This window comes from Chlorella variabilis (genome assembly GCF_000147415.1).
Source record: "Chlorella variabilis unplaced genomic scaffold CHLNCscaffold_2, whole genome shotgun sequence".
Lineage (NCBI taxonomy): Eukaryota > Viridiplantae > Chlorophyta > Trebouxiophyceae > Chlorellales > Chlorellaceae > Chlorella > Chlorella variabilis.
The window spans coordinates 279,471-304,812 of record NW_005435086.1 but is presented as its reverse complement, the minus strand read 5'-3'; the positions used below and the strand labels follow the sequence as shown (position 1 = coordinate 304,812).

At 70.0% G+C, this 25,342-nt stretch overlaps 7 protein-coding genes across 7 annotated transcripts in view; 4 read left to right on the top strand and 3 right to left on the bottom strand.

The window, feature by feature from the left end:
• CHLNCDRAFT_137613 (hypothetical protein) overlaps window positions 1–4,049 on the bottom strand; it is a gene marked incomplete at both ends in the record, with an annotated part of 9,056 nt that extends 5,007 nt beyond the window's left edge. Inside the window, 11 exons of the mRNA XM_005851026.1 lie at window positions 93–202; window positions 468–587; window positions 832–911; window positions 1,115–1,220; window positions 1,466–1,609; window positions 1,775–1,848; window positions 2,029–2,125; window positions 2,343–2,536; window positions 2,882–3,020; window positions 3,253–3,866; window positions 3,995–4,049. Of these exons, the coding sequence (XP_005851088.1) occupies window positions 93–202; window positions 468–587; window positions 832–911; window positions 1,115–1,220; window positions 1,466–1,609; window positions 1,775–1,848; window positions 2,029–2,125; window positions 2,343–2,536; window positions 2,882–3,020; window positions 3,253–3,866; window positions 3,995–4,049 (1,733 nt within the window). The remainder of the gene's footprint in view (window positions 1–92; window positions 203–467; window positions 588–831; window positions 912–1,114; window positions 1,221–1,465; window positions 1,610–1,774; window positions 1,849–2,028; window positions 2,126–2,342; window positions 2,537–2,881; window positions 3,021–3,252; window positions 3,867–3,994) is intronic.
• Window positions 4,050–4,409: 360 nt separating this feature from the next.
• Window positions 4,410–9,618, top strand: CHLNCDRAFT_56654 (expressed protein). Its single transcript, XM_005851321.1, has 15 exons — window positions 4,410–4,736; window positions 4,865–5,012; window positions 5,204–5,407; window positions 5,585–6,055; window positions 6,199–6,277; window positions 6,501–6,554; window positions 6,751–6,920; window positions 7,183–7,849; window positions 7,986–8,084; window positions 8,231–8,341; window positions 8,477–8,577; window positions 8,682–8,768; window positions 8,883–8,998; window positions 9,133–9,278; window positions 9,402–9,618. Exons 1-15 carry the CDS (start codon window positions 4,631–4,633, stop codon window positions 9,507–9,509), a joined length of 2,667 nt encoding a protein of 888 aa, XP_005851383.1. The 5' UTR covers window positions 4,410–4,630; the 3' UTR covers window positions 9,510–9,618.
• A 2,326-nt stretch (window positions 9,619–11,944) lies between these two features.
• On the bottom strand, window positions 11,945–13,377 carry CHLNCDRAFT_19042 (hypothetical protein; the record flags this gene model as incomplete). The annotated part of the gene is made up of 5 exons (XM_005851025.1): window positions 11,945–12,118; window positions 12,459–12,547; window positions 12,722–12,859; window positions 13,014–13,110; window positions 13,297–13,377. Coding segments are annotated over 5 exons (579 nt in total), but the record flags the coding sequence as incomplete, so codon positions are not given.
• A 338-nt stretch (window positions 13,378–13,715) lies between these two features.
• Window positions 13,716–14,960, top strand: CHLNCDRAFT_137610 (hypothetical protein; the record flags this gene model as incomplete). The annotated part of the gene is made up of 4 exons (XM_005851320.1): window positions 13,716–14,036; window positions 14,231–14,340; window positions 14,539–14,621; window positions 14,788–14,960. 4 exons carry the CDS (start codon window positions 13,716–13,718, stop codon window positions 14,958–14,960), a joined length of 687 nt encoding a protein of 228 aa, XP_005851382.1.
• Window positions 14,961–15,297: 337 nt separating this feature from the next.
• CHLNCDRAFT_137609 (hypothetical protein) lies at window positions 15,298–16,809 on the top strand (the record flags this gene model as incomplete). Its single annotated transcript, XM_005851319.1, has 5 exons — window positions 15,298–15,402; window positions 15,627–15,731; window positions 15,940–16,020; window positions 16,459–16,488; window positions 16,705–16,809. The coding sequence occupies 5 exons, from the start codon at window positions 15,298–15,300 to the stop codon at window positions 16,807–16,809; spliced, it is 426 nt and encodes a 141-aa protein (XP_005851381.1).
• Window positions 16,810–16,852: 43 nt separating this feature from the next.
• CHLNCDRAFT_137608 (hypothetical protein) lies at window positions 16,853–17,423 on the top strand (the record flags this gene model as incomplete). The annotated part of the gene is made up of 3 exons (XM_005851318.1): window positions 16,853–16,868; window positions 17,052–17,150; window positions 17,371–17,423. The coding sequence occupies 3 exons, from the start codon at window positions 16,853–16,855 to the stop codon at window positions 17,421–17,423; spliced, it is 168 nt and encodes a 55-aa protein (XP_005851380.1).
• Window positions 17,424–20,609: 3,186 nt separating this feature from the next.
• CHLNCDRAFT_137606 (hypothetical protein) lies at window positions 20,610–24,854 on the bottom strand (the record flags this gene model as incomplete). Its single annotated transcript, XM_005851024.1, has 7 exons — window positions 20,610–20,959; window positions 21,157–21,325; window positions 21,541–21,691; window positions 21,885–22,356; window positions 22,518–24,018; window positions 24,349–24,560; window positions 24,779–24,854. The coding sequence occupies 7 exons, from the start codon at window positions 24,852–24,854 to the stop codon at window positions 20,610–20,612; spliced, it is 2,931 nt and encodes a 976-aa protein (XP_005851086.1).
• Between the last annotated feature and the right edge of the window lie 488 nt (window positions 24,855–25,342).

Sequence of the window (25,342 nt, the reverse complement as noted above, 5' to 3'; positions counted from 1 at the left end):
ACCACCAGACCTCCACACACACACACACACACACACCGTGGCCATAAGCCAAACAACCGCGCACAGGCACCCACCCACACCCACACACGCACCTGGGCTGCGTGCAACCAATCTTGCCCTTGCTGGTGTACCCCGACTCCGCCAGGTACTGCGTCATCTGGGTGGTCTTGCCTGACCCCGTCTCCCCAATCACCACCAGAACCTGCGGAGAGGGGTAGGGGCAAGCAAGAGGGTGCATCAGTGCATACGCATGCACACGTGCGTGTCTGTTTCGTCTGGTGGTGGCTGGTGGCTGGTGGCTGGGGCTCAGCAGGTGGCCACGGCGAGCGGAGTGCCCAGCGGTGGGTGGGAAAACGCCCAGCCAGCTGGGCGCACGGGACCGCCACCGCCACCACCATGCACGCCCACACGCATGAGACGCCATGCCACGCCAGCACACCCACCGCACGCGCACACACGCAGCCCACCTGGTTGTCGTGCACCGCCTGCACCAGCTGCTCCCTCAGCTTATAGATGGGCAGCGACTCGCGCTGGTCCTTGATGGAGCGGTTGTCGCGGATGCCAAAGGTGGGCGCCTTGCCCAGCGCCTGCGCAGCAGAGGGCGGCGCGGGAGAGGGATTGAGCGCGTGGGCGAGCAGGGCAGGTGGCACAGCGGGGTGGCTTGCGCAGAAGGAGTGGAGTGGGGCAGGCGGGGGTAAGGGCTTGGGGTGCGTGTGTTGTGTGCTCGCAGGCAGCCGCTCACACGCGGCCTCCCGCTTCCCACACACAGCGCCGCTCCCCCAACGACCCCCACAGCCAGCCGCCGCCAAGCAGCGCAGCCCCGCGACCCACCTGCTGCTTCCACTCCGGCACCTCCTGCACCCCCACACCGATGCCGCGCAGCTCCTGCGCCAGCGCACGCTCGCTGGCGTCTGCGGGGCAGGCGGGCAGCACAAGCAGGGCAGGGGTTCAGCGGTGAGCTCATGAATGCCCTGTCTGTCCTCCCAAGAGGCAGCGCGCAGCCAGCTCCCCGCCTGCAAGCAACAGGCAAGGGCCAGGCGAGGCCCAGGAGCCAAGCCAAGCGAAGCCTACAGGGGGCCCGCAGGTGCAGGTGGTGCCGCAGCAGCGCACGCACCCGCCATGGGATCCTCCCAGGGCTTGGAGAGGTCCTTGGGGATGGCCTCGATCAGCATGCGGTTCTGCTGCTCCCGCAGCTCCCGCCGCTCCTTGGCCAGAGCGCTCTGCGGGAAGGGGGGCGGGGCAGGAGGTTCAAAACAGGGAGGGGAGAGGCGAGGGTTGGGTGTGTGGTGGTGGCGGTGGCGGTGTTGGTGGGAGGCGGCAGAGCCGGGGCTTTGTGATGCAGTAGACGTGGAGGCGCAGGCTCGTGACCAGCCACGCCGCCACCTCGCCCCGCCCCACCCCAGAGCGGCCGGCTGCCGCCGACGCCACCAAGCCAAGCCCACAGCCCACACAGGCGGGAAGTCACCTGCGTCATGGCGGCGCGCTGCATGGAGCCGTCTGGGTTCTTCACAATCTTGATGGGGCTCATCTCCACCCCCGTCTTCTGGGTCTGGCCCCGCAGGAAGTCGGGCTCGTTGTCGTTCAGGTCGATCTCAAACTCCTCCTCCACCTGCGGCAAGAAAGGATGGCGACAGGGAAGGAAGCCAGGAGGCAGGGAGGAGTTGAAAACGTAGGCGTGAGCAGGGAGGAAGAGGGCGAGAGGCGGAGCGTTGGGGCGCAGAGAGAGAGCCAGGCAGATGTGCCGGGGGCCAGAGGCCTGTGCCGCTGCCCTCACCTCAGCATCCACGCTTGCCAGCGCGCCGCCCTCCTCCTCATCGAAGCCGGGATACTCGCTGGGATCCAGCACGCCTGCACAGGTATCCAGCATCCAGCGGGGGCGCTGAGCACCAGCCTGCCTCGTGCCCGCCTGCCTGCAGCCCACGTGCCCCTGCCCCAGCTGCAGCAGCTGCCCCTCCTCCAATGAAATGTCCTGACAGTGCAATGCTGTATTGCAGAAATCTATCTCTGTACCGCTGCAGTACCACCCACCCGAGTTGATCAGCTGCTTGATCTCCCACTTCTCGTAGTCGCTCATCACCTTGCCGCGCCGCTTGGGCTTGCCCTCCAGCACCTCATCCTCCTTGACCTACGAAGAAAGAAGGTGGAAGAAAGAAGGGGAGGGTGCGGCAGTAGTAGGTCAGCAAGGCGTGGAGGTAGAGAGAAAACAAACAGGCCGGGAAAGGGCAGCCGTGGGGCGAGGAGCCACCCCACTCGGGCCAGGCGGCCTTCACGCCTCTCCCAGCCACACGCCTGCCGCAGCGCCTGGCCCCAGAGCACCAACCCCTCCCCCCCCCCACACACACCTTGATCCCCGACAGCCCGTGCAGCGCGGTCTGGTTGGCCAGGCTGAGCGGGCCCGCGGGGTTGGAGGCGCCGGTGGGGGCCGCGCCGCGCTGCATGGGCAGCAGGTCCTCCCCTGTGACTTGATCCACATCCCGCATCGCCAGCCCCAGCCGCTGGCCCGTCTTGGACACAATCTTGACCCAGACGGGGTCGCCTGCGGGTGGGTGGAAAGCGCGGCACGGCACGGCGGCGGCTCGTGGGCGGCAGGGAAGCGGGACGGGGGGATGGAGGCGGGGCCGCTACCAAGCACGGCCGAAGGCCAAAAGATGCCGGCAGCTATGCTCCTGGCGACGAGGCTTCCTGGCTGCGGTCAGCTGCCTGCCGCTGTGCTGCAACTCCCACACAGACAAGCGGCCTGGGCGCTGCGCCACGCCGCCATCCACATCGCCCCCACCCTCCACCTCGCCGCGCCCACCAGCCACCCGCCAGCCAGCCACCCGTCAGCCAGCCAGCCAGCCCAGCCGCCACCCCCGGCTGTCCTGCAGGCCCCTGGGCGCACCTTTGCCCACCATGTCCTTGGCGCTGCCTGCCCGCTTGGTGGAGGAGATATTGGACAGGTGCACCAGCCCCTCCTGCTTGGTGCGGAACCCTTGCAGCTCCACAAAGCAGCCAAAGTCCATGACACCCGTCACACGGCCCTGCGGCAACAGGGACACCAACGCACAGTCAGGGCAGGCCAGGGGTGGCCGGCTGGGTGGTGGGGCTGGCAGGGTGGGAGGGCTGGCTGCTGGCAGCAGCTCCCGCAGCCTGCCATCGGAGCAACGCGAGCCGGCCTGCTAGCTGGCTGGAACTGAGTATCAAGCTGCCAAACCAGGCGGCGCGCCAGCAGAGCTGACGCTGAGTTAGGTGGCGCTACACGCATGCACGCACCCGGTACACGCCATACATCTCAGGCTCATCCGGCAGCGGCTCCTCGCGGCGGCCGCCGCCGCCGCGCGGGCTGGGGCTGCGTCGCCGATACCGCTCCCTCGACCTGCTGCGGCTGCGCCGGCGCCTGCCGCCGCCGCCGGGGCTGCGGCTCCTGCTGCGATACCGCGGGCCATCGCGGTTCCGCTCCTCCCGCCCCCCCCGGCCCCGGCCGTCCGCCTCCCGCCCGTTGCGCGTCGACGCCTGCTCGTGGCTGCGCTGACGCTCTGCCCCTGTATCCGCCTCTGCCTTGGCCCGAGCCTCCGCCAGCATCTCTTCTTCCATCTGCTTCACTCGGTCCCGAGTGTCGGGCATCGCAAGGCCCGCAAACGGTGCATCCGGCCGCGGCTGCAGGCCCGAGGGCCCCGCCCCGCCGCCGCCGGGCTTGCCGCCGGGCTTGCCGCCGGGCAGCATGCGCTGGATGATGGCCCACAGAGTCTCAACGAGCGAGTCGGGCATGTCGGCGCCATTCTCGCGCAGCGCAAGCCGGAACTCCTTGACGCTCGCCTTGCCCTTGCTCAGCTCGACGATAAACTCAGACAGGGTCTTGTCCGCAATGCCCAAGTGGTTCTCGAGCTCTGCAGGCGGCAGAAAGCAGGTGGAGGCGGGTGCTGGGCTGGACGGCAAGCGGGGCAGCGGGCGGGCGGCAGGGCAGCGGCGGGGCATGTGATGGGCAGGCGGCACACGGCGGCCGTCCTCCCCGCACCTGTGGTGATCTTGCTGACCAGCGACAGGTACTGCAGCTTCGCCAGCTGCTCCATTGGGCCTGCCTCTGGGCTACAACCGGTGGCGGCAGCCCGCACGGGTGCTCGATGGCTGCCTGGGCCTGCTGTGCGCCGCCCTGTTACTTCCCGGCCGAATTGAGGGTCTCAGATCCGCTGCAGGAGGCAGGCAGCAAGCCCGCAGGGGTGGCTCGCGGCCACTGGTGCGTCTGACCTGCTGGCCGCAGTGCTATAAACTGCAATGTCACAGAGTGCTGCAGCGGCGTGGGCCTTGGATTTCCTTGCAACTAAGAGGCAGCATGTGCCATGCGCGACGCGGCGAGGAGACACTTGTGTACGGTGGCCGCTTTCGCATTTTGCTGTCTTCTTTCTGCATCCTCTCCTGCTTTCCGGTCGTGGGTGAGCGTGCCTGTGGGCTGTCGCCCTCAAGCGGCACCCGCGTTGAGCGGCAACTCTCTCTGCGCCACTCTTCCCTCCATCTACGAAACGTCGAATCCCACTGTCAGTGCGGCCACAGCGCCGCGCGGCTCCCGGCAACACCATGTCGCCGCCCCGCCGCCGCCACCTCCCCAGCACCCACGCCGCTGCGACTCAGCCGTGAAGAGAGCCTCTGCCGCCACATGGGACTGGTTGCCGTAGCACTGGCACTCCTGCTGGCCCTGCGCCTGGCCCTGGCGGGCCAGGCGCCCGATTGGACGGTATTGCCTGGCAGCGACGTGCAAACAGGTGCGGCGGCGCATGTGAACCAGCACCCGCATGCGGCACGCCGCCGCCGCATCGTCGTGCCCCCAGATCAGCCCTCCCACAGACAGGCGACCGCGCCAGCTGACCCTGGTGCGCCGCTCTCTGTGCAGAGCAGGAGGTCATGGCGCGGCTGCGCCGCGCTTTCCACGACGCCGGCAACCCCAAGGCCCTCTGGCCCGGCTGGCAGCCGGCCGACCCCACCCACCATTGCCAGTGGCGCAACGTGGCGTGCGACAGCAACCAGCGCGTCACGCGGCTGTGAGCGGCGCCGGCCCGCGCGCCAGGCCGCCAGCCAACCAGCCAGTCCGCTGCGGCCGCCGGCCGCTGCTCCCCAGCCTGTGCATGCAAACGCCTGCCGGCCAGCTGGCGTATATCCGCTTGCAGCTTGCTGACACCGGAATGGCGTCGGGAAACCAATGCCATATGCTGCTTTCCTCCCTGACTGGCAGGGACCCGTCTGACCAGAGCTGGGTGACGATGGTGGCGGTGGCGGCGCCGCGGAGCCGCAACATGACAGAGGCGCGCGCCGAGCTGCCGCAGCTGGCGCGCCTGCTGTGGCTGGAGGAGCTGCTCGTGGGGGTGCCCCCCTCGCTGCTGCCGCGCGGCGTCCCTGCTGCCTGGGGCCTCCCCGGCGCCTTCCCGCGCCTCAAGAGGTGAGCGGGAGCAGCGTGCCGGGCGGGTCAAGCACACCCCGCTAGGCGCTGTTTGGTGCAGACCCTACCCAGGCTTGCCTGATCCCATGCATGTGCACAGCAGCTCGCCACCCGCTCGCCTACCCACCACCCCCTCCCTGGCTTGCCCCCGCCGCCGTCCCCGTCCCCGCTGCACAGGCTGTCTGTGACGCTGCCCACGTCCCACGGCCGCCTGCCCGACATCCGCCCCGGGGCCCTGCCGCTGCTGCAAGCCCTGGACCTGGCGATGCCCAAGCTGCATGCCAGCCTGCCGCCCAGCTGGGGCGCCAGCCCCGGCACGCTGCCTGCCCTGCAGAACCTGAGCCTGGTGGCGGAGGTGTGGGGGCCGCTGCCGCAGGAATGGGCCTCCGGCTTCCGCTCCCTGCGCCAGCTGTCCATCCGGCGCCAGGCCAGCGCGTTCCTGGCTGCGCCAGGCAGGGAGGCGGCGCCCCGCGGCGCCGGCCGTGCCCCGCCGCCGCCGCCCGCGGGGCCGGCCCGCGCTTATGCGCTGCCAGCCAGCTGGGCGGCCGGCTTCCCGCTCCTGACCCGCCTGTCCCTGTGGAGGCTGCCGCTGGCCGGCCCTCTGCCAGACGCCTGGGCGCTCACCCGCTTCCCGGCCCTCACCGAGCTGTGCGTGCGCCCGCGGTGGTAGCGCGTGCGGCCTTGCAGCTGCGCCGGCCTGCTGCGCCGGCCTGCTGCGCTGTCCTGCTGTGCTCTGCCTGTGCGCTGGCCTAGCTGCCGACCTGTGCATGCCACCTGGATCCCGCCTGCAGCACGCTGCAAGACTCGCCGCTGACAGGCACCCTGCCCGCCGCCATCTTCAGCCGCCACCCGCGCCTGCGCCAGCTGTCGGTGCGTGCCGGGCCACCGCCGCCCGCCTGTGGAGGCCGGCAGGGCGCTGCTGGCCTGGCCTGGCTGCGGCGCTACGCCCCGCCAGCTGGCGCTCGAGCCTCTCACTCGCTGCGCTGCCCCTGCCTGCCCCTGCCTGTCCCTGCCTGCCCCACTCGCCCCTGCATCGCCCCCCGAAATGGTTTTGTGTGTCATACTTCTTCTTCTTTCCCTTCTTCCTCTGCAGCTGCGCAACACGCGCATCTCAGGCACACTGCCGCCCGAGTGGGCTCAGTCTGAGGTGGGTGGGCTGCGGTGCGGCGCTGCGCTGGCTGCACCCGGCAGGGCAGGAGGTGCCTGGGGGGCAGCGCCTGGCAGGACAGGAGGCGCCCAAGGAGCCAGAGCCTGGGGCATGCGTGTGCAGAATACATCCGCACGCCTACACACAGCCACACACACCCCACACACACCTACACACACACACACGCGCGGTGCAGGTCACCGGGCTCAGCCTGCGCGACAACGGCCGGCTGACCGGGCCCGCCTTCCCGCCAGCCTGGCTGGCGCGTGGCGGCATGCGCTGCCTTCGCTGGCTGCACCTCAACGGCAACCCGGGGCTGACCGCCGCGCCGCCGGCCGGCCTGCCGTGGCCAAACCTGGCGGAACTGTGAGGCTGTGGGGGCGGGTGGCTGGAAGCTGGGGAGGCGGAGGAGTAGGTGTTTGTGTGTGGCTGGAGCGATGCAGGGAGGTGCAGCGCGGGGGGGGACGGCGGCAGGATCTAAGCGAGCTACTGTGTGGGGTGGGGGCGGTGCGGCTCGTGCCTGTCCAGCTGCAGCCTCCGCTGCGTGGCGGCGGCGCCAGTCCCGGCGCCGCCTCCCTCCCTCTGACCGGCGCGCTTGGCCCTGCTTTCCTCCCTGCTGTGCGTGCAGTGTGCTGGATAGCGCAACGCCGGCAGAGCTGGACACGTGGTGCCGCGACACGCCGGCAGGCAGCCTGCTCTTGGTGGGCACTGGCACCGCCGTTCTGGAGGCAGACAGCGAGATCCCGCCGTGCGCCATGTATCCCGTAGCAGACCAGGGGGCGCAGGGAGCATCGGGTCTCGCCGCAAACGGCACCCACGCGCCGGCCGCCAGCACCGCGGCGCCGGGCATGAGCCTGGCGGCGCTGGCGCCGCTCGCGGCGGCGGCGGCGGCGGGCGCGGCGGGCAGGGTGCTGTGGCGGTGCAGGCGGCGGCGCCTGCACTCTCAGCAGGGCCCCGACTGCGAAATGCTGCTGCAGGCGGGCAGGGAGCAGCAGCCGGACCGGCAGGTGGATGGCTCGGCTGGCGACAGGGCTGCGCTCACCAGGCGGGCGCGGCTGGCTGCGCTGGTCAGCGCAGAGATAGGAGGCAGCATCGAGGTGCTGCCCATAGCCGGGCTGCCTGCTGCGCTGGCGCACCAGCTGGCGCCGTTGGAAGGGAGCGGGCAGGGCAGCCCGCTGGCAGCAGAAGCGCAGGGGCCGCCGCCGGCTGGGCGTGCCGGCGGCGGCGATGCCAACCGCAGCCGGCAGTGGGGCCTGAGCACGGTCTCCCTGCAGCTGAAGCCAGGAGCATTGGAGGTAGGTGGCAGCGGAGGAGGTGGCTGGGGGCGTGCTGCGGCCAGACAACAGAAAGGTGGAGAGAACACATGTATGTACTCCCGCGCACCATCCCACCCTCCCCTCCCCGGGTGCCTGCTCCCCTCCCCGTGTGCAGCTGGCACAGGACGACGCGGGGCGGCCGGTGGAGCTGGGGCAGGGCGGCTTTGGGGTCGTGTACATGGCACGCCTGCAGGGGGTGGAGGTGGCTGTCAAGGTGGGAGGCAGGGCATGCGCTGACCGGCACTAGGCGCTGAGCTGTGTGGCCATGCCGTTTGTGCTCAGTGCTGGACAGGTGTGTGCGCTGGACGGAGCAGCTGCCGCGTGGCCAGCCCCTCCACATCCCATCCCTCTCCGCCGCAGGTGTTTGAGCTGGCGCCGGGGGCAGCCTCCGCGGCGATGTGGCGGGAGGCGGCCCTGCTGCGGCGCTGCGCACACGAGCGCATCGTGCCGCTGTACGGCGTGGCCCTCAAGGTGCATGGGGGCTGTTTTTTTAGCAGCGGCTGGTGTCGGAACAGCAGGATGGTTGGGTGGTCAGCAGTAACGTCAGCCCTAGGTTGCTCCACACACAGGCGACCTCCCTGACCCTGCTGCCCTTTGTGCCTGCAGGGCTGCCTGCTGATGCTGGCCATGCGGCTGATGGAGGGCGGCAGCCTGCGGGCCGCCCTGCAGGACGAGGGCAGGCGGGAGCGCCTGCGCTGGGCACAGGGGTGCGCTGCTTGTGCTGCGGCCCGTGTTGCGGCAGCAGAGTCGCACAGAGAGCCGGCAAAGCTAACCTGCCCTGGTGTTCTCCATGCCCCCCCTGCTTCCGCAGCGGGTGCCAGGTGGCTGCTGACGTGGCGCAGGCGCTGGACCACCTGCACCGCCAGCTGGGCATCATGCACGGCGACCTAAGCAGCGGGTGGGAACAGCTGCTGAGCATGCTGCTTGGGGTTGCTCCTGTGCATTTCATTTGCCCTCCCTTTTCCCCGTCCTCTCCCGACCATGCCCCTGTCGCCCCTTGCCTTCCCCCCAGCAACGTGCTGCTGGATGGCGGCCTGCGGGGCCACCTGGGAGACCTGGGGCTCGCCTTCTCGGTGGCCAGCGCCGCGCCCGGAGGCGGCGCCCGCGGCTTCTGCCTCACCCACGCAGGTGCGGGGCAGGCGTCTGGCTGGCAACCTGCTTGCTGTGGGGTCTACCTGCCGTGCTTGCTGCTTTCCAGCCAACACCCCAGCAAGTGGCCGGCGCTTCACGCTACACCCGTCTGTCGTGGTGCCATTCTGCAGCTCCAGAGCAGATGCTGGGCCAGCCGTGCACCTCTGCCGCCGACATGTACAGCTATGGAGTGCTGCTGGTTGAGCTGACCACGCGGCAGGCGGTGCACCGGCGCCGCGCCTGGCGCCTGCCACACGCGCCCGAAGAGTGCCCGCAGGTGGGGGTGGCCTGCTGCTGCTGCTGTACCAGTGGTCGGATACTACGCATGGCTCCCTTTCCCACCCCGCGGCTCCCTCGCTTTCCCACTCGGCTGCTTCCTTGCCCGCCCTGGCATGTGCAGGGCGTGCTGGCGCTGATAGAAGCCTGCCTGTCACACGACCCGGGGGCCCGCCCCACTGCGGCAGAGGTGCTGCAGCGGCTGCGGCAGGATGAAGGCGGAGGGGGGTGATGGCGGACAGGCAGCCTGCAGCCTGAATCTCTGCTTGCAGCCCGGGAGTTTCTGTTGTGCTTCCACTCAGATTCTCATGCCATTCATGGCCACTTAAGCTCACACCTGCTGCCGCCGGCAGAGCACAGCAAACGGAAACACGAAAAACATACGCAACGCAACACACCGCCGCAGCTGGCTGCCTGGCTGCGCGCGCCAACCAATCAGCAGGTGGGCTTGACCCACCAGGCCGCCTCCCAGGTAGCCTTGTCCCCCGCCTCCTCCAGCCCCTGCTCGGGCACCGCGGCGCGCAGCAGCGGGCAGGGCACGGCGCGCGCGGCGCGGAACTCGTCCACCGCCGCCGCGCAGCCCTCGAACGAGCCGTAGTCGTCCAGGTAGACCAGGCCCCCCGGCGACACGCGGTCGTATAGCGCCTGCAGCGCGTCGCGCGTGCTGGTGTACACGTCTCCGTCCAGCCGCAAAAAGGAGATGGCGTCGATGGGGGCGGCGGGCAGGGTCTCGTTGAACCACCCCTCCAGCACGCGCAGGCGGTCGGGCAGGCGGGTGAGGCCCAGCGGGGCGGTGAAGTTGGCGACGGTGTCGTCGAACTGGGCGCGGGACGCCGCCATCCAGCCCTTGCCGCCGTGCCCCTCGTCCTGCTCCACCATCTCCGGCAGGCCCTCGAAGGAGTCGGCGGCCCACAGCTTGCGGGCGGCGCGCGGGTCGTGGTCGCTCAGCGCCTTGAGCAGCAGTACCGCCATGCCACCCTGCACGGCACGCGCGCGCATGCGGCGCTGGGAGCCGGCCGGGCGCTCCCTGCCAACCACAATGCGGGGCAGCTGCAGCTCGGCGCTCCTCGCCAACACATCAAGGCAGGTGCGGCGCTCCTCCACCCCGCCCCAGCTACCCCGGCAGCACACCCAGCGCCCCAGCGGCGGCAGCCCGCGGCAGCAGCCCGCGGCGGTTGCTGTCCCGGCGCCTGGTTGCTGTCCCAGCGCTGCCGCACCTTGTACGTCCCCGTCTCAACAAAGTCGCCGGGCACGCCCTGCTCCAGTGCTCCCATGGCCAGCAGCATGGACAGCTGGCGGCGCCAGGGGTACACCAGGGCGGGCACGTCGAAGCGGGCGGCGTCGATGGCCCAGGCGCGCGGTGCCCAGCTTGGCCAGGCCCAGCGCCAGCGCGCACAGCAGCGCGCCCTGCACGCAGATGGCCAGCGGGCTGCGCAGCGGGTGGCGGCGCGGGCTGCCGCCACCGCCGCCGCCGCCGCCGCCGCCTCCGGGGCGCTGCGTCGAGCTGTCCAGCATCGTGTGCTTGGGAGGGCTAGGCCTGGAGGCAGGGGCAGGGAGAGGTGGGAGTGGGCAGCTGCCGTGACTCAGGGAGGTGCCGCCAGGAAGCGGCGGGCAGCAGGGAGGCAGGCAGGCACGGGGTGCTGCCCTCAGGGCACGCCTGCTCTGCTGGTGCTGCTCAGCAGGGCTGCGCTCTGGGCCGCGCACGTCTGGCACGCTCCGTCGACGTCCAGCGCTGCTCGAGGCAGAGAGCAGCCTCTGTTCCTTCCTCAGCTCGGGCAGCTACTCTTTGGATCAATGATAATGCCACGAGCAAGTTCAACAGAATTTGAGTGGCACTCTTGGACGGGCTGACACCTCCTCATGCCGTACAGGCAGTACGTGTCGCACTTCAGCGTTGCCAGGTCAAAGAGGCAAGGAATGATGCAAGCACCACTCCTGCAGGCAAGCGCTGCCGTCCCCATCGCCGCCGCCCTGCCGCCCACGGGTGCCCGCCTCCTCCACACCTGCTGCCGATTGACGCTGCTTACAAAGCAGCAGGGATAAAGCACAAGCCAGGAAAGCAACCGACCCCAAAAGCCATCACCGACCTGCCGCGCGCAGCAGCAAGCAGCCCGCCGCGCCCGCCGCCACGCCCCCTACAAACAGCGGCCAGCCGCCCGCGAGCGAGGCAGGGCCGCGGCGGCCCGCTGGCTGCGTGCCTGCTGGGCCCTGGCTCCCGAGCGACACCGCTGGCGGGTGCATGATGCTGGCCTGCGGCGAGAGGATGGGGGACCCAAAAGGCAGCGGCGCCCAGCTGGCGCCGCTCTCCAGCCCATCCGAGCTGCGTGGCCGCTGCGCTGGCTGCGGGCCTGCGCCTGCTCCCGCTCCCGCTGCCGCTGCCGCTGCCGCTGCTGGCACTGCCGGCACTGCCGCTGCTGCTGCCGCTGCTGCGCCGCCTGCTGCCAGGGCCTCCTTCGCATGCTCCAGCCCAAAGGCATACGAGAGCAGGCGGGCATCCACCTCGCACCCCGTGGCAGCCATCTCCGCCTGCGGCGATGCCGGGGAACAGTGATGCAATCCAAGTCGGCGGGGCACGCTGTGCGGTACCACTCTCAGGGCAGTGTGTCGGGGCTGCGCAGGCACGCAGGCCAGCTGGCACACGCTCGCCAGGAAAGGGCGCGCAGGCGTCTAGGCGGGCGGGCGTGCAACCATGCATGCATTCGTGCAGGCTGGAGGGCAGGCGGGCGTGCTCACCAGCAGGTGCTGCATCAGGCTGCCCCAGGGCACCAGCTCCACCTGGATGAACTCGCCATCCTGCGGCAGGCAACACATGCTTTCCTCCTCACTTGCTTTCTTCCTTTCCTTCAGGTAGCAGCGACAGCCACGGCGCAGCCCAAGCAGCGGGCCACGCCCCCGGCGGGCTGCCCCACACCCCCACCAGTCGCTCACAACCTCAACACCCACACTATGGCGTCCCAACACTGCCGCCTCCAGCCACACGCGCTACCCACCTCCAGCTGCTGCACCACATTCTGGTTCTCGGGTGCGTCACCATCCACCTGCGCGCCGCAGCAAAGGGGTCTGGCAGCAATTCTATGCGCTGAGCTCACCCACCGCTGCCAGCATGCCCAGCCTCGAGACTGTGACGGCCCGGCGCCCTCCCCAACCCACAGCCCCTCTGCTCCTCCCGCCCTGCCAGCACCTCGAGCGTCACGTAGCGCATGTTGGCGTTGCTCATCCCCGGGTCGCTCACACAGATGGGCGTCTCCTGCACCACCTGCCCCCGGTAGCCTGCGGCGGGGCCAGGTTGGGAGGGGTGCAGGGGCGGGCAAGGCTTCAGCGCAAGCATGCATCGTCTGCACACCCGGGCGGCTTCCTTCCTTCCCTCGTTCCACTTGTGCCTCAGGCAGCAGTGCAACCCACTCCAGGCTGGCACCATGGCTCACCCCACCCCACCCCACCCACCTGTCTCCTCCAGCAGCTCCCGCACCGCCGCCTGCCCCGCACTCTCCCCACCATCCACCAGCCCCGCGGGCAGCTCCAGGCAATAGTTGGCCACGGGCGGCCGGTACTGCTTCAGCACCGGCAGCAGCGGCGGCTGCCCTTTGCGCAGAATCTGCTCGGGGAGGGGTAGGAAGCGCGGGGCGGCGCTGTGGTCAGGCGCATGATGAAGGATGGAGGCGTGTGCTGCTCAGCTGCGTCCGTGAGGGCAGGCGCAGCTCCCTGCCTGCTGCGCAAGCCGAGCTCCATTGCTCACTTGCCTTTGCCACAATCGCCACGCCGTCAGTATCCCCGCGCCGAGTGGTGCGCTCAGCCGACTCCCACAGGCGCTGGCGGCCAGACGGGTCCTCCCACTGCGGTCGGGGAGGGAGGCAGGCAGGCACACGCGGCGCTAGGGGCGAGCGCATGCTTGCCCCGCTGAGCAGCGTTTTGCTGTTGCTGCCAACAAACAGTTGGCAAGCCCACACCGAGCAGCCTTAGCGGGAGCCGGCACGGCGAGCAGGCGGGCAGGCAGGGCGCCAGCGTGGCTGCAGCCGGACCGTGATGCGCTTCAGGGTGATCCACCGGAAGCCCTCGGGGCCGCAGTCCTCCACACTCACGACTTTGGAGGTCATGGGGAACGGGCTGTAGCAGAGCGGCGCCCAAGTGATGGCGGGAGTGGCGGCAGCGGAAGGGTGTGGGCGGCCGGCTGCTGCTGCTGGGTCCAATTCACGTACGCCCTGCTTACCTTTCTGGCACCTAAAACAGCCGGTAACGGGGCGAAGTCAAAATGAAGTGGAGGTGAAGCAGCACCGAGGAAGGCTGGCGTGATCAATAGAGCCTGCCAATGTTGCTCAGCATTGCTGCGATGCGTTCCAGCCGTTTGGGAAGGAATTCTCAAGCCGTACCGCCACGACTGTACATCAACTTGCCCAAGAGCCCCCAACCGGCGCGGCAGGACTCGGATCGCACTGCCACGATGGAGGTTGCAATCGAGTCGGAGGCCCCGCTGGCCGTGGGCGAGTTTTTCGACGCCCTTGTGCGGGCTCGGCGTGATGAGGCCCTGCCCGACGACCCGCAGCAGGTGTTCAGCTCCGGGGCGTGCAAGCTGCTGGAGCTGAAGGCGGCGCACCGCCGGCTGTGCGAAAACACGGATGCGCTTCGGGAGGCGGCCAGCGAGGCCAAGAGCCAGCTCGATGATAGCAGCCTGCAGCTGCAGAACCTGCTCTACGAGCGGCAGCACTACGAGAAGGAGATTGGCAGCTGCCGCGGGTGGCGGTCGGCATACAGCGACGAGCAGGTGGGCGACGGCGGCTTGTGGCTGTATCAGCTGCCGCTCCCAGGGAGCATGCCTGGGCATCACCAGCTCGCCACCAAGCGCTGAGCACCATCCCGCATCGCTGGCGGCTCGGCTGCCGCCTCACCAGCCGCGCTGTGCCGCCCACCACCCGCCTCGCTCCCTGCTCGCGCTCCCCGCCTGCTCTGCCGTCGCAGATTGCGCTGGTGCCGCTGGAGGAGTTTGCGGCGCTGTGCGGCGAGCTGGCGGCAGAGGAGGACCCGCACAAGCTCATGCTCAACCGGTTGGCCCACGAAGTGTCCTACAGGTGCGCTTGGAGCGCCTGCCCAGCAGCCAGCAGAACAACAACGGTGCTGCTCAGCAGTGGAGAGGGCGGGCGGGCAGCCCAGCCTGGGATGAGCCGGCCCATGCATGCCGCCGTCGTTTGAGCGCCACACACCCTGCCTGCTGCTGGCCTTGCCCGACCGCTGCCACTGCCTCGTGCACCCTGGCGGCCTCGTCGCAGGCGGCAGTTTCTGAAGAAGCTGGAAGGGATCAAGGCGCAGCGGGACGCCCTGGCGGCAGACGTGGCGCAGAAGCGCAGCACGGGTGAGCGCCACCCTGTCGCCTGCCCAGGACGAGCCTTGCTGCTGGCTGAGCCTTGCTGCTGGCTGGCTTCGGTGTCGGGTGCAGCGGCTGCCTGGGCACGCCCTGCTCCCCGCCACGCTTCTCTCACTCTGGCCTGTGCTGGCTCCCTGGCTCCCACCTGGCACAGTGGCCGGGCTGGAGGGGGAGGTGGGCAAGCTGCTGGCGACGGCACAGGCGGTGCAGCAGCAGTATGCCATCACGCCCGCGGATGGGCCGGCGGCGGCGGCTGCCAACGGCGGCGAGGCGGTGGAGCAAGCGGCGGCGGCGGCGGCGGGGGATGTGGCGATGCAGGATGCTTGAGGCCTGCCTGCCGCTGCGGCAGTATTGTATTGTTTCGCCTGCGGTTGTGACTGCGGTTGTAACATAAAGTTTGTGAATGGGTGGGATGAGCGGCGGGCAGGGAGGGATGCGTGCGGTCAGGGCGGGACCCGCATGGTAGCTGCCCTTTAAGCTCAGCGCACTGTGCAGCCTCCACCAGGCCGTCTCTCAGCGCCTGCTCCCCCACAGGAAGTGCTCTGTTCCCTCGTTTGGCAGCACTGGTTGGCAGCAGACAAACACACGCAGCAACCTAGTCCGCCCTCTGCCAGCTCCTCTCTCCCCTCTCTCCCCTCTGCCGCCGCCGCCGGCCCTTCCCATCATGCAGAGCTGCCTAGGCATGTTCTCCAAGGCCGCACCCGCGGCCGACGTCACGAAGCTCAAGCCGGGCATCGCGCTGCCGCACGTCACCCTGCCAACCACGGAGGTGAAGCTGGGAGGAGGGGGCAGGGGAGGGAGGCGACCGAGGGAGGAGGGCAGGCACGCCGCCGCTCGCCGCCGCTCGCCGCACGCCGGGCGCTGCACCGGCCCGCCAGCCCACCTCGATGCTCGGCCGCCTCCCTCTCCCTGCTGATCTCCCCACTCTCTCCAGCTTGCCCTCCTCGCACCTTGATGCCGGCCGCCATGCAAACCCCCGGGTCTGTGCCGCAGGGCGGGCGCGTGGAGATCGGGGCGCCCACGGGGCGCTGGCAGCTGGTGGTGGTGTACCGAGGCAAGCACGACCCGGTGTGCGTCACCTACCTGGCGGCCCTGCAGGTGGGGAGGGTGGGGGGGTGGGGCCTGCAATTGCGAGGCCCAGGCCAGGTCTGTGTGGAGAGGCCTGCAGCAGCAGGAGCACACCCCGCCTGACGCCCTCTCAACCGCACGCTGTGCCTGATGGCATGCTCCCCGCCACATCATCCTTGTCTGCTGTGACCCCGCTTTCGATTACCTGCTCCTGTACCACCTCTGCCCCGCCCCGCAGCACCTGATGCCCGAGTTTGAGGAGCAGAGCTGCGACGTGGTGGCGGTGTCTGCCGACAGCCGCGGCAAGGCCTGCTCCTTTGTGAGGCGCGCTGCTGGGCCTGCTGCCGGGTGTGGGCGCCAGCATGCGGGCCTGTCCCGCCAGGCTCAGCATCCCAGGGGCCTGGTGTGCGTGTCTGCTGGCATGGGAACGATGTGGAGGTGTGGTCTGATGCATTGGGGGCGGGGACCTGCGTCTCCCGCCTCCGGCACCGGCCACACCTGCCCTGTTCTCCCATGCAAGCAACTGCGCATGCCAGGCCCCCACGGATGCCGCTCAGGCCCGCATGCCAGGGGCTGCCCCAGGCACCCTGCTGAGCAGCGCCGGGAGGCCGCAGCGTCAGCCTCCCGGTCGCTGCCTGCCGCAACAGGGCACACTGCTCCCTGCCCTCTCTCATCCCTCCGACTCATGTTTGCTCTGCTATTCCCCTATTCATACTCTGTCCGTGCCTGCATGCCCCCGCTGCGCACGCTGTGACAGGTGGACGACCTGCGCGGCGCCGTGCTGGCGGTGAGCCCCGACACGCGGGCAGGGCGCATCGGTTTCAAGGCGAGGCCGGATCCGAGGCACCCAGTGCATGCCCTGCGCCTGCACCTGCCCCTGCACCTACACCCCCGCCCCATCGCGCGGTTGGAACAGCTGGGCAGGCGGCGAGAAGGCCAGGCGCACATACACTTCCAGACTGGGTGTGGCTGCCACCGCGCCCACCCTCCCGCACCCTTGCAGGTGGCGTATGGCCTGAACGAGGAGCAGATGCGGCGCTGGGGCCTGTACGTGTCGCGCCCGCTGGGCCCCGAGGAAAGCATCACCCTCTTCTCAGGCATGTGCTAGCGTCACCGCCGGCCTCGGCACAACCTGCCGGGGGCGGCCGGGGATGAGAGGCGCAGGGAGTGCCTGGCTCAGGAGCAGGAAGGACAGCGTGTTCTAATGCGCAGTTGCTGTCCCTCGCAGCTGAGAACTGGCACCTTGCCTGGGGGCCTCCCCTCCACATACCCCATGCCAGCGCTGCCACCCGCAACCCACCACCACCGCCGCCGCAGCACACATATGCACACCCTGCCCCCACCTCGCAGAGCCGGCCCTGTTCCTGGTCAACCCCGCGGGCCTGCTGCACGTGCTGTCCTACAGCAATGCCTCCTTCGCCCGCCCAGACCTCAAGCAGATTGCGCAGGGTGGGCGTCTCTCCTGACGTGCTCTTGTGTGTTGCGTGGCATCGTCTGTCTGCTGGGCGTGGCAGCCAGCTGCACCTGCTGCGCTGCGCTGCATGGCTCCCTGGTGCTGTGCTCGGAGCGCTGTGCAAGCTTGTCAGGCCGTTGCTTCGCGCGCCGAGCAGAGCGCTGATCGGTCCCTGCCGCTAGGGGTGTCTCCCCGCCACTTGCTCGCCCTCTGCAGGCATCAAGATGGTTCAGGACCGCAAGCAGCCCATCCGCGGCACCTACTACTAGGCTGCGGCAGCTGGGAGGGGGGCAGGCTCATGCCGGCATGCAGTGCGGATGGCGTCTCGCCAAATTAGTGGCAGGGCGAATGGCACGGCAGCGGCGACTGGTCTGCCTGCCAGGGTGCTGGGTGCTGGCTCGAGGCAAGTCAGCTGCTCCAGCACTTGAAAGTAGCCAACGAGCTGCGGATTGCATATGACCTCTTTTGAACTCCTGACCAATACGACAGCCAACACCGCGTTCAGCGTTCGTTTGGGGGTGGCCTGATGTGGTGATCGGCGGGGTGACTGATCGCATGCTGGGAATGCGCAGCATCACTTTAACCGAATGGTCTCTCTTTTTCACTCTCTTTGTCTCTATCTTTTTACGAGATCACACGCTGCGATCTGTCTACAGTGTAAATAGCTCTCACGAGAAGTAAGCCCCACCACGCCGATGCGGTGGCGGCGGCGGCACGCTGAGCCTGTTGGGCTGGTGGGTGGTGCCCGATCGCGTCCCTCGCAGCGGAATCAGTCTTTCATTTGCTCTCTCAGTCTTGGAAGGCCAGCTAGCGCCCGCTGAGCACACGCACTGCGCTGCTAGGTTGCCTCGTTTTTGCTGGGGCCTGCGCCACCAGCCATGGGCCGCGTCAAGCGAACCCCCAGCACCCCAGACATCGCTCAGGACCCGAGTTCGCCCCGGGGCGGGGCACCCAAGCCTCAGCGAACAGAGTGCGGGATCTGCGCTCATTTCGTGACGCTGGAGGAGGAGGAATACATTACAGGTGGGTGCTGGCAACGGGAGCGGCACGAGCAGGCTGGGTTGCAAAAGCCAGCTTGCACCGCCAATCTGCCGCCGCTGCTCGCGGCCGCCGGGCGCCGCTCTGCTCCTCTCTGCCAGCCCCATGCTTGCACTCCCTGTCTCCCTGCCTGCAGGCCGCTGCTCCAAGTGCAAGGACCTCCCCTTCCACACGACCTGCGTCATAGAGGTGTACGCCTGGGTGCTGTGCTTGGCGGCCTGCTCTTGCCGCCAGTCGGCGGCAGCATTGGCGGCGGCCCTCGCACCCTCCCTCTCAACTGGCCGCCGCCTCCCTGACTGCAGCACCTGGAGTGCAGCATGCGCCGAGAGTTCAAAGCCGGGGGCTTTAGCCACAAGGCGTGGACCGCCGTGCTGGTGGGTGCACCGCCGCAGGGCGTACCGCTGGCTCTGCACGGCGTGCCGAAAGCGCCACGGGCAGCGGCCGCTGTGTGTCAGGCTCCGGCAGCCGGACTTTCCCTTTACTGCCGCCTGCCTGCCCTTGCATGACCGCTGTGCCTGCTCCCTGCCCCCCAAGCACAGTCCAAGATTAAGTCGAGGCCTCAGCAGATGATGGCGCACAACGGCCGCGCGCAGAAGCTGCAGCAGGCGTGTCCTTCTTGCAAGGGTGAGCTCACCTCTAGGCGGCCAGCCAGGCTCATCCCTGCCCTGCCCCGTGCTGCCCCCTTCCCTCGCTGTTCCCTGACCGCGCCTGACCGCTGCGCTGCATCGCTTGCCACGCGCCTGCTGCCATCGCCGCATGCAGACGGCGTCATGGAATCGGCAGAGGTGGTGAAGCCAGTCAGGAAGCTGACTCCCCCGCCACAGACGCCTGCCCCGAGGCAGCCCCGCACCCAGCAGGCTACGCCGGTGCCAGCTAAGCAGAAACCGGCAGCTAAGCAGAAACCGTCAACATCGCCACCAGCCGTTGCCGCGTCCAAGCGGGCACCCACACCCTTGCCTCTTGCGCTGCCAGCTGCCAGGAGGCCGGCAGGGGTGCCACCCCCACCGGCGCCCCGCCAGCAGCAGCAGGCGCCGCCAGCCAAGCCTGCCGTCGCCGCCAGGCAGCCCAGCACCGGCACCGCCAGCCCAGCCAAGCCTGCCAGCACAAATCCTTTCCCCCTCCTGGACCCCACACCCTCAGACTCCACCTTTGCCCAGGAGCAGGAGCTGCAGGAGAGGGAGGCGCGTGAGGCGGAGCTCAGGGCCCAGCAGGAGCGAGAGGCCCAGCGGGAGCGGGCGGCGCAGCTGAAGCGCCAGCGGGAGCGGGAGCAGGAGCGGGAGAGGCAGGCGGCGAGGGCGACGGAGGGCCTGCCCAGCCTGGAGGCGGCACTGGTGCTTCCCGGCGGCGCTCCGGACCTGGCAGAGGGGTAAGGTGGTGGCATTGAGGGGTGTGGCTGCCAGGGGAAGAGCCGTGGCCAGCCTGCCTTCCTGCAGGGCCACTGTGGAACCGCTCGTCTCTTATGGAAAGAATGCCTTCCCAGCCGCATCCTCCTGCTGCTGCCACCCTGCCGCCACTCCACTCCATCCCTCTGCTGATGGCGCGCTGCCAGCCGTGCCCTCTGCAGGCACAAGCTCAGGCTCTGCACCGCCCTGCTGGTTAGCATGGGCTTTGATGAGACCCAGGCTGCGGCAGCTGCAGCTGCTGCGCACGGCGCCGCTCAGGTCGCCGCCGCTCTGCTGCTGGAGGGCTTGGCACCTGCCGCAGCCACCATCCCAGCCGCCACCAGCGTGGGCACGCCTAAGGAGCAGGCTGGCCAAGCTGCAGGCGGGTGGGAGCCTGACGGCACACAGCAGCACACGGCTGCCAGTGGGGATGTCGGCACCGCTGGCTGTCAGGCGCATGACGGCCTGCCCACGTCTGCTGCTGCCCCTGACTGGAGCCTGGCTGCTGGCATGCCCGGCAGCTGCGCCGAGGTGGAGGCGGAAGTGAGCTGGCTGCCGCCACAGATGGACAGGCCGCCGGCTGAGGAGGGGGAGGTGGAAGAGCTGCTGCTGCTGCTGGGGCTGGGCGCCTCGGGCTGAGGGTGCGAGGCCCAGCTGGTGCCAGCTAGCGGCCGGCAGCTGCCAGGCTGCGCCAGGTGATGGGAGGAGACCTGTCTCCCATCCAGGCCAGCAGGGATGGCGGGCCTCTCAGCTTGCGCTGCCACACCCTGTTTAACATTCCATGCCGACTGCAATGTCGATTGCCTGCCAATGTCTGCCTCTAGTGGAGGGATACATGCTTAAAACGCTGCAGGACATGTACATACATCAGTTCGGAGGACACGAAAAAATATGAGGGGGCTGCAAAAAATGGGTGAATGTGAAGAAATGAATACGGCGAGGAATTGGGAGCAGATGCGTTTGCAAATCGCGAACACAGGGTAAAGGGGGCAGCAAAAAAAGGTCAAGGAAGCAAGGCAGGGGGGACTGGGCACGTCACAACTCCTCCTTTGTCGGCTCCTCCGCTCCCCCTCCTGCCGCTCCTCCGCTGCCGCCGCCGCCGCCGCCGTGCAGCACCACCCCTCCCGGCCCCACGCCCGAGCTCGAGCCAAACGTGCTGCCCGTGCCGATGCCCGTGCTGCCGGCCGGGCCCATGCCCGCGCTGGCGGGCGCCACGTGCGAGTCCTCGTCCGCCAGCAGGGCGGGCGGCCCCGCCAGCCCAAACCCTGTCAGGCGGTGGCCCAGGCACAGGGTGCACAGGTTGAAGTCGCCAATGTTGCGGGAGCCGACGTTGTTGGAGCCCAGGTTGTGGGAGCCCTCGTTGTTGTGCCCCACGTTGCCCACGCCTGCGCCGGGCGGGGGCGGCGGGTTTGAGAGGGGTCCTCGAGGCAGGGGCGGGCCGCAGGCAAGCGGGGCCGTAGGCGGGTGCAGTGCAGTATTCTCGCCGCCACGCCCACGCCCACTCCCACACATCAGACACAGTACGCACCACCTCAGCTCCTGCCACCCGCCCACACCCGTCCACTCCCACACCCACACCCACCCGTGTTGCGCGTGCCGATGTTCTGTGCGGCGTCGGGCTGGCAGGGGGAGCCGCCGTACGGCACGCACTCTATCACCGCAAACGCGGTGCAGGCCATGCCGGTGCACACGCGAGGGCTGTCCACGTCCTCCGCCGGCACTAGCGAGTCGTACACCACAAACGCGTCCGCCTGCGAGGTAGGAAATACAGCAACAAAAAATGATTAACTTTGTAGATTCGTTGCAGAGGCAGGGGAAGGAAGCAAAGTGGCAGGAAGGCAGGGCGGGCTGGCGTGCAGGGAAGGGCGAGGGCTGAGCGGGGCACGCAGCGCAGCTGCTGCGGCACCGGAGCCAGCAAGAGCCAGCAAGACCTCCACCCAGCCAGCCAGCCAGCCAGCCGCCCCACCTGCTGCATGAGCGAGGTGGGCAGGGTGAAGGGGCGGGTGGTGGCGGCGGCCCGGTAGCCGTGGTAGCGGCAGAAGGTATTGGCGGCGGTGGCCGCCTGCTCGGGTTGCCAGGGGAAGGAGACCAGGTGCCAGCGATCCCTGTACTGGACCCTGCGAGGGCGGGAAGGCAAGGGGGAGGGCGAGCAGCGGCGGCGGCGGCGTGCGCGCTGTGAGGCAGAGCGAATGGGCAGCAGCGGCTGTGCCGCGGCGCTGGCAATAAACCTGGCCCCGGCAGGCGCTGGCAGCAGGGCTGGCCGGCCAATGGGCTGGCCAGACGCCTCGAGCAGGCATACGGGCCACTCACATGGGCAGCGAGAAGAAGGTGCTGTTGCACAGCAGCACCGCCCCCGTCTCCCCACACATCGCCTCCGGGGTGGCTGGCGCGGGGCCAATGGTCGGGAAGGGCGAGGCAGGCGCGGGGAGGGGCACGGGCAGCGAGGGGGCGGGCTCCGACACGGGCGCCGGCGCCAGCGCCGGCGCCTCGCCTATCAAGCCTGGGCCGGCAGCGGGGTCGCCGCCGATGATGGGGGCAGCCCCGGGGGCCATGTCGGCTGGCGCCAGCACGGGCGCCAGCACCGGCGGCAGGCCGGGCCCCTGCGGGACCCACACCTCGCCGCCGCCGCCGCCGTCCGGGGCTTCAGGGTTCAGCCCGGGGTCGGGGCTGGCCACTGAGTTGGGTGTTACAGGCACAAAGGCGGGGCTGGAGGGCTCCCCGGGGCTGGGGCTGGCCCCAGGGCTGGGGCTGGCGCCGGGGCTCAGCCCAGGACTGTCGCCGCCTGCGCCAGCAGCAAGCAGCAGCACCCGTCAGCACACGTTCGGCTCAAGCAGACCCAGCCAGGGATCCTCCACGCGCGCAGTTGGCAGCGGCAGGACGCCGGCAGGGCAGGCAGTCGTGCGTGAAGCGCTCCGGCGGCGAGCAGGCGGCGCCGCGCCTCACCTCCGCTGGTGTCGCCGCCGCCGCCGCTGTCGCCGCCTCCGTCCACGGGCGTGGGCACATAGATGGGAGTAGGGGCTCCGCCGCCTCCCGCCACAGGAACCGGTACCGGCACGTACACGGGCCCGCCGCCTCCTCCTCCGCCGCTGGGGACGGGCACATAGATGGGCCCGCCGCCGCCGCCGCCGCTGCCGCCGCCAGACGGCACCGGCACCGGCACGTAAATGGTTGAGCCTGGGGAGCCCGGCTGGCCATCCGCCCCAGGGGCTCCCGGAGAACCAGAAGGCCCCGAGGGGCCTGAGGGGCCGCTGCCGCCGGGCGTGGGGGCTGGGCTGCCGCTGCCGCCGCCGCCCGGGGTCGGCACGGGGCCTGGGGAGGGGCTGGGAGAGCTCGGGCCGTTGCCGCCGCCGCCGCCAGGTGAAGGGCTGGGGCCGCCGGGGCCGTTGCCGCCGCCTCCTGGCGAGGGGCTGGGGCTGCCATTGCCGCCTCCGCCGCCAGGCGAAGGGCTGGGGCCCCCAGGGCCATTGCCGCCGCCGCTTGGTGATGGGCTGGGGCCGCCGGGGCCTCCAGGCGAAGGGCTGGGGCCTCCGGGGCCTCCAGGCGAAGGGCTGGGGCTGCCGGGGCCTCCAGGCGAAGGGCTGGGGCCTCCGGGGCCTCCAGGCGAAGGGCTGGGGCCTCCGGGGCCTCCAGGTGAAGGGCTGGGGCCGCCGGGGCCGCCAGGCGAAGGGCTGGGGCCTCCGAGGCCTCCAGGCGAAGGGCTGGGGCCGCCGGGGCCGCCAGGCGAAGGGCTGGTGCCGCCGGAGCCGCCAGGCGAAGGGCTTGGGCCTCCGCCGCCGCCAGGCGAAGGGCTTGGGCCTCCGCCGCCGCCAGGCGAGGGTCTGGGGCTGCTGCCGCCGCCAGGCGAAGGGCTGGGGCCGCCAGGACCAGGCCCCGGGCCGCCCTTCGGCGGCGGCGGCCTGGCGGCCAAGCCACCCAGCGGTGGACGGGGAGGCTTGCGTGGCGGGGGCGGCCGTTTGGGCGGCGACGGCGGCGACGGTGGCCTGGGCGGCGCGTCCGGGTCGTCGGGGGGGGGCGGCGGCAAGTAGTAATTGTCGGGGCTAGGGCTGTACACGTCTGGGCTCGGGCTGTCTCCCCCCGGGCTGGGTACGGGCGTGTCCCGGGGAGGCGGCGGGCTTCTCTCCACCACCAGCCCCAGCGGCGGCCACGGCGGGGTGGGCGGCTTGGGCGGCGGCGGCGGCGGGCCCTTGAGGCCGGCTGCGGCGGGCGGGCTGGGCGAGGGCGGGCGGCCGCCGGGGGGGTCCGGAGGCTGCGGGCTGGGCGGCGGCGGCCGCGGCGAGGGGGGCCGCGCCGGGGGCGGTAGCGGCGGCAGCGGCGGCGGCGGCGGCGGCGGCGACTCGCACACGTCCTGCTGCAGCCCCGCGGCGTCAAGGGAGCTCAGCAGGCCAAAGCCAGACTCCGGGTCGCAGCCGGGTGTGAGGATGTTGGGCGTGTAGCTGATGTAGTGCTGCAGGGCGCAGGGAGGGAGGGAGGGAGTGAGCGAGGACAAGGGAAGAGTGCTGACGTGGCGCTCTGGTGGCGCTCTGGTGGCATGAGCGCAAACGCAGCATACGGGGCGGGCTGGCGAGGTGGTGGGCAGCAGCGCGGCTGCACGCCTCCAGGCACGGCGCCCAGCCGCCCCGGAACCCCGGAAGCAGCTGCCCAGCTAGCTACTCTGACATGCGTGCGCCTGCCCGCAGCGGCCCGCCCAGCACCCACGTGCTCTCGCTGCCGCCGCCGCTGCGGCTGGCCCCCGCCGCCCGTGCTGCCGGGGCCTCCGCCGCGCCGCGGGCCGCACCTGGCACAGGAAGATGTTGAGCTCTGGGTCCACGAAAGTATCCCAGGCCTTGCACCGCTCGGTGCCCTGCACTCGGGACGTGCATGCGGCACAGCATGCCTCCATCGCGTCCCCAACCGTTTGCACATCCAGCTCAATCACGTCGTCGGCGCCATCCATGAAGCTGGAGCCCACGTTGTGGTAGGTGCCCGCCCTGCCCACGCAGTTTTCGCCTGCGAGGCGTGGCGCGGCGGCGGCGCGGTTGCGGCGGCGGGTGCGGTTGGCAGGCAGGTCGTGGCCTCCCGCGCGCGCCTCAGGGCCCCGGAATGCATTCGTGCTGCCGCTGGGCCGCCTTCCTGCAGCGTAGCTGCCCTCCCCCGCCCCTCCCGCTTGGGCAGGCGCGGCAGCAGGCTTAGGCGCCGCAGTTCAAGTACACCGCAGCCAGGCGCACCTGCTGCACTCCCAGCCACCGCAGCCAGCAGGAGCACCCGCAGGGCCAGCCACTGGCTGCGGCGCTGCCGACTCATGGGCAACGCCGCTGCAGGGCAAATCTTTGGGTCGACCTTCAATCTGCGTGTGTCTGTGCCATGGGAGAGAGCGGCGGCAGAATTGCAGGGGCTGCGGGAAGGGGCGCGGCGGCTTGCGTCTGTCTGAAAGCTGAGCTGGCGGCGGGAAGAGGGGGACAGTAGGAGGGGCTGCCAATTGCCGTCCGGACTGCGATAATAGGGCAATGCACTTGATGCAAGGCGACAAGGTCGTTTCCTTGGAGCCAGCCCCACCCCAGGGGCTGAGGAGCGGGAGGAATAAGGCACATGCCTGAAATGTTGAGGAGTCCCTTGAGCAAGGTGCCTTGGGGCTTGCGTCCTAGGGGCAACCCGAGGGACCCAGGGTTGGCTGGGATTAAACCTGGGTGTTTAAGGCGCGTGGAAGGGTGCTGGAGCCACTGCAATGCCCACTTCCTCGCCCAGCCTGAGCCGGCGGAGCAGCCGCTGCCACGGCCTGGCCTAGTGTGCCT

Bases quoted from the DNA above. Each gene is read 5' to 3' on its own strand.
- CHLNCDRAFT_56654 (XM_005851321.1), top strand. From the start codon at position 4,631: ATGGGACTGGTTGCCGTAGCACTGGCACTCCTGCTGGCCCTGCGCCTG. The intron at 5,408-5,584 runs GTGAGCGGGAGC...CCCGCTGCACAG, and splicing joins GCCTTCCCGCGCCTCAAGAG to GCTGTCTGTGACGCTGCCCA. The intron at 7,850-7,985 runs GTAGGTGGCAGC...CCCCGTGTGCAG, and splicing joins TGAAGCCAGGAGCATTGGAG to CTGGCACAGGACGACGCGGG.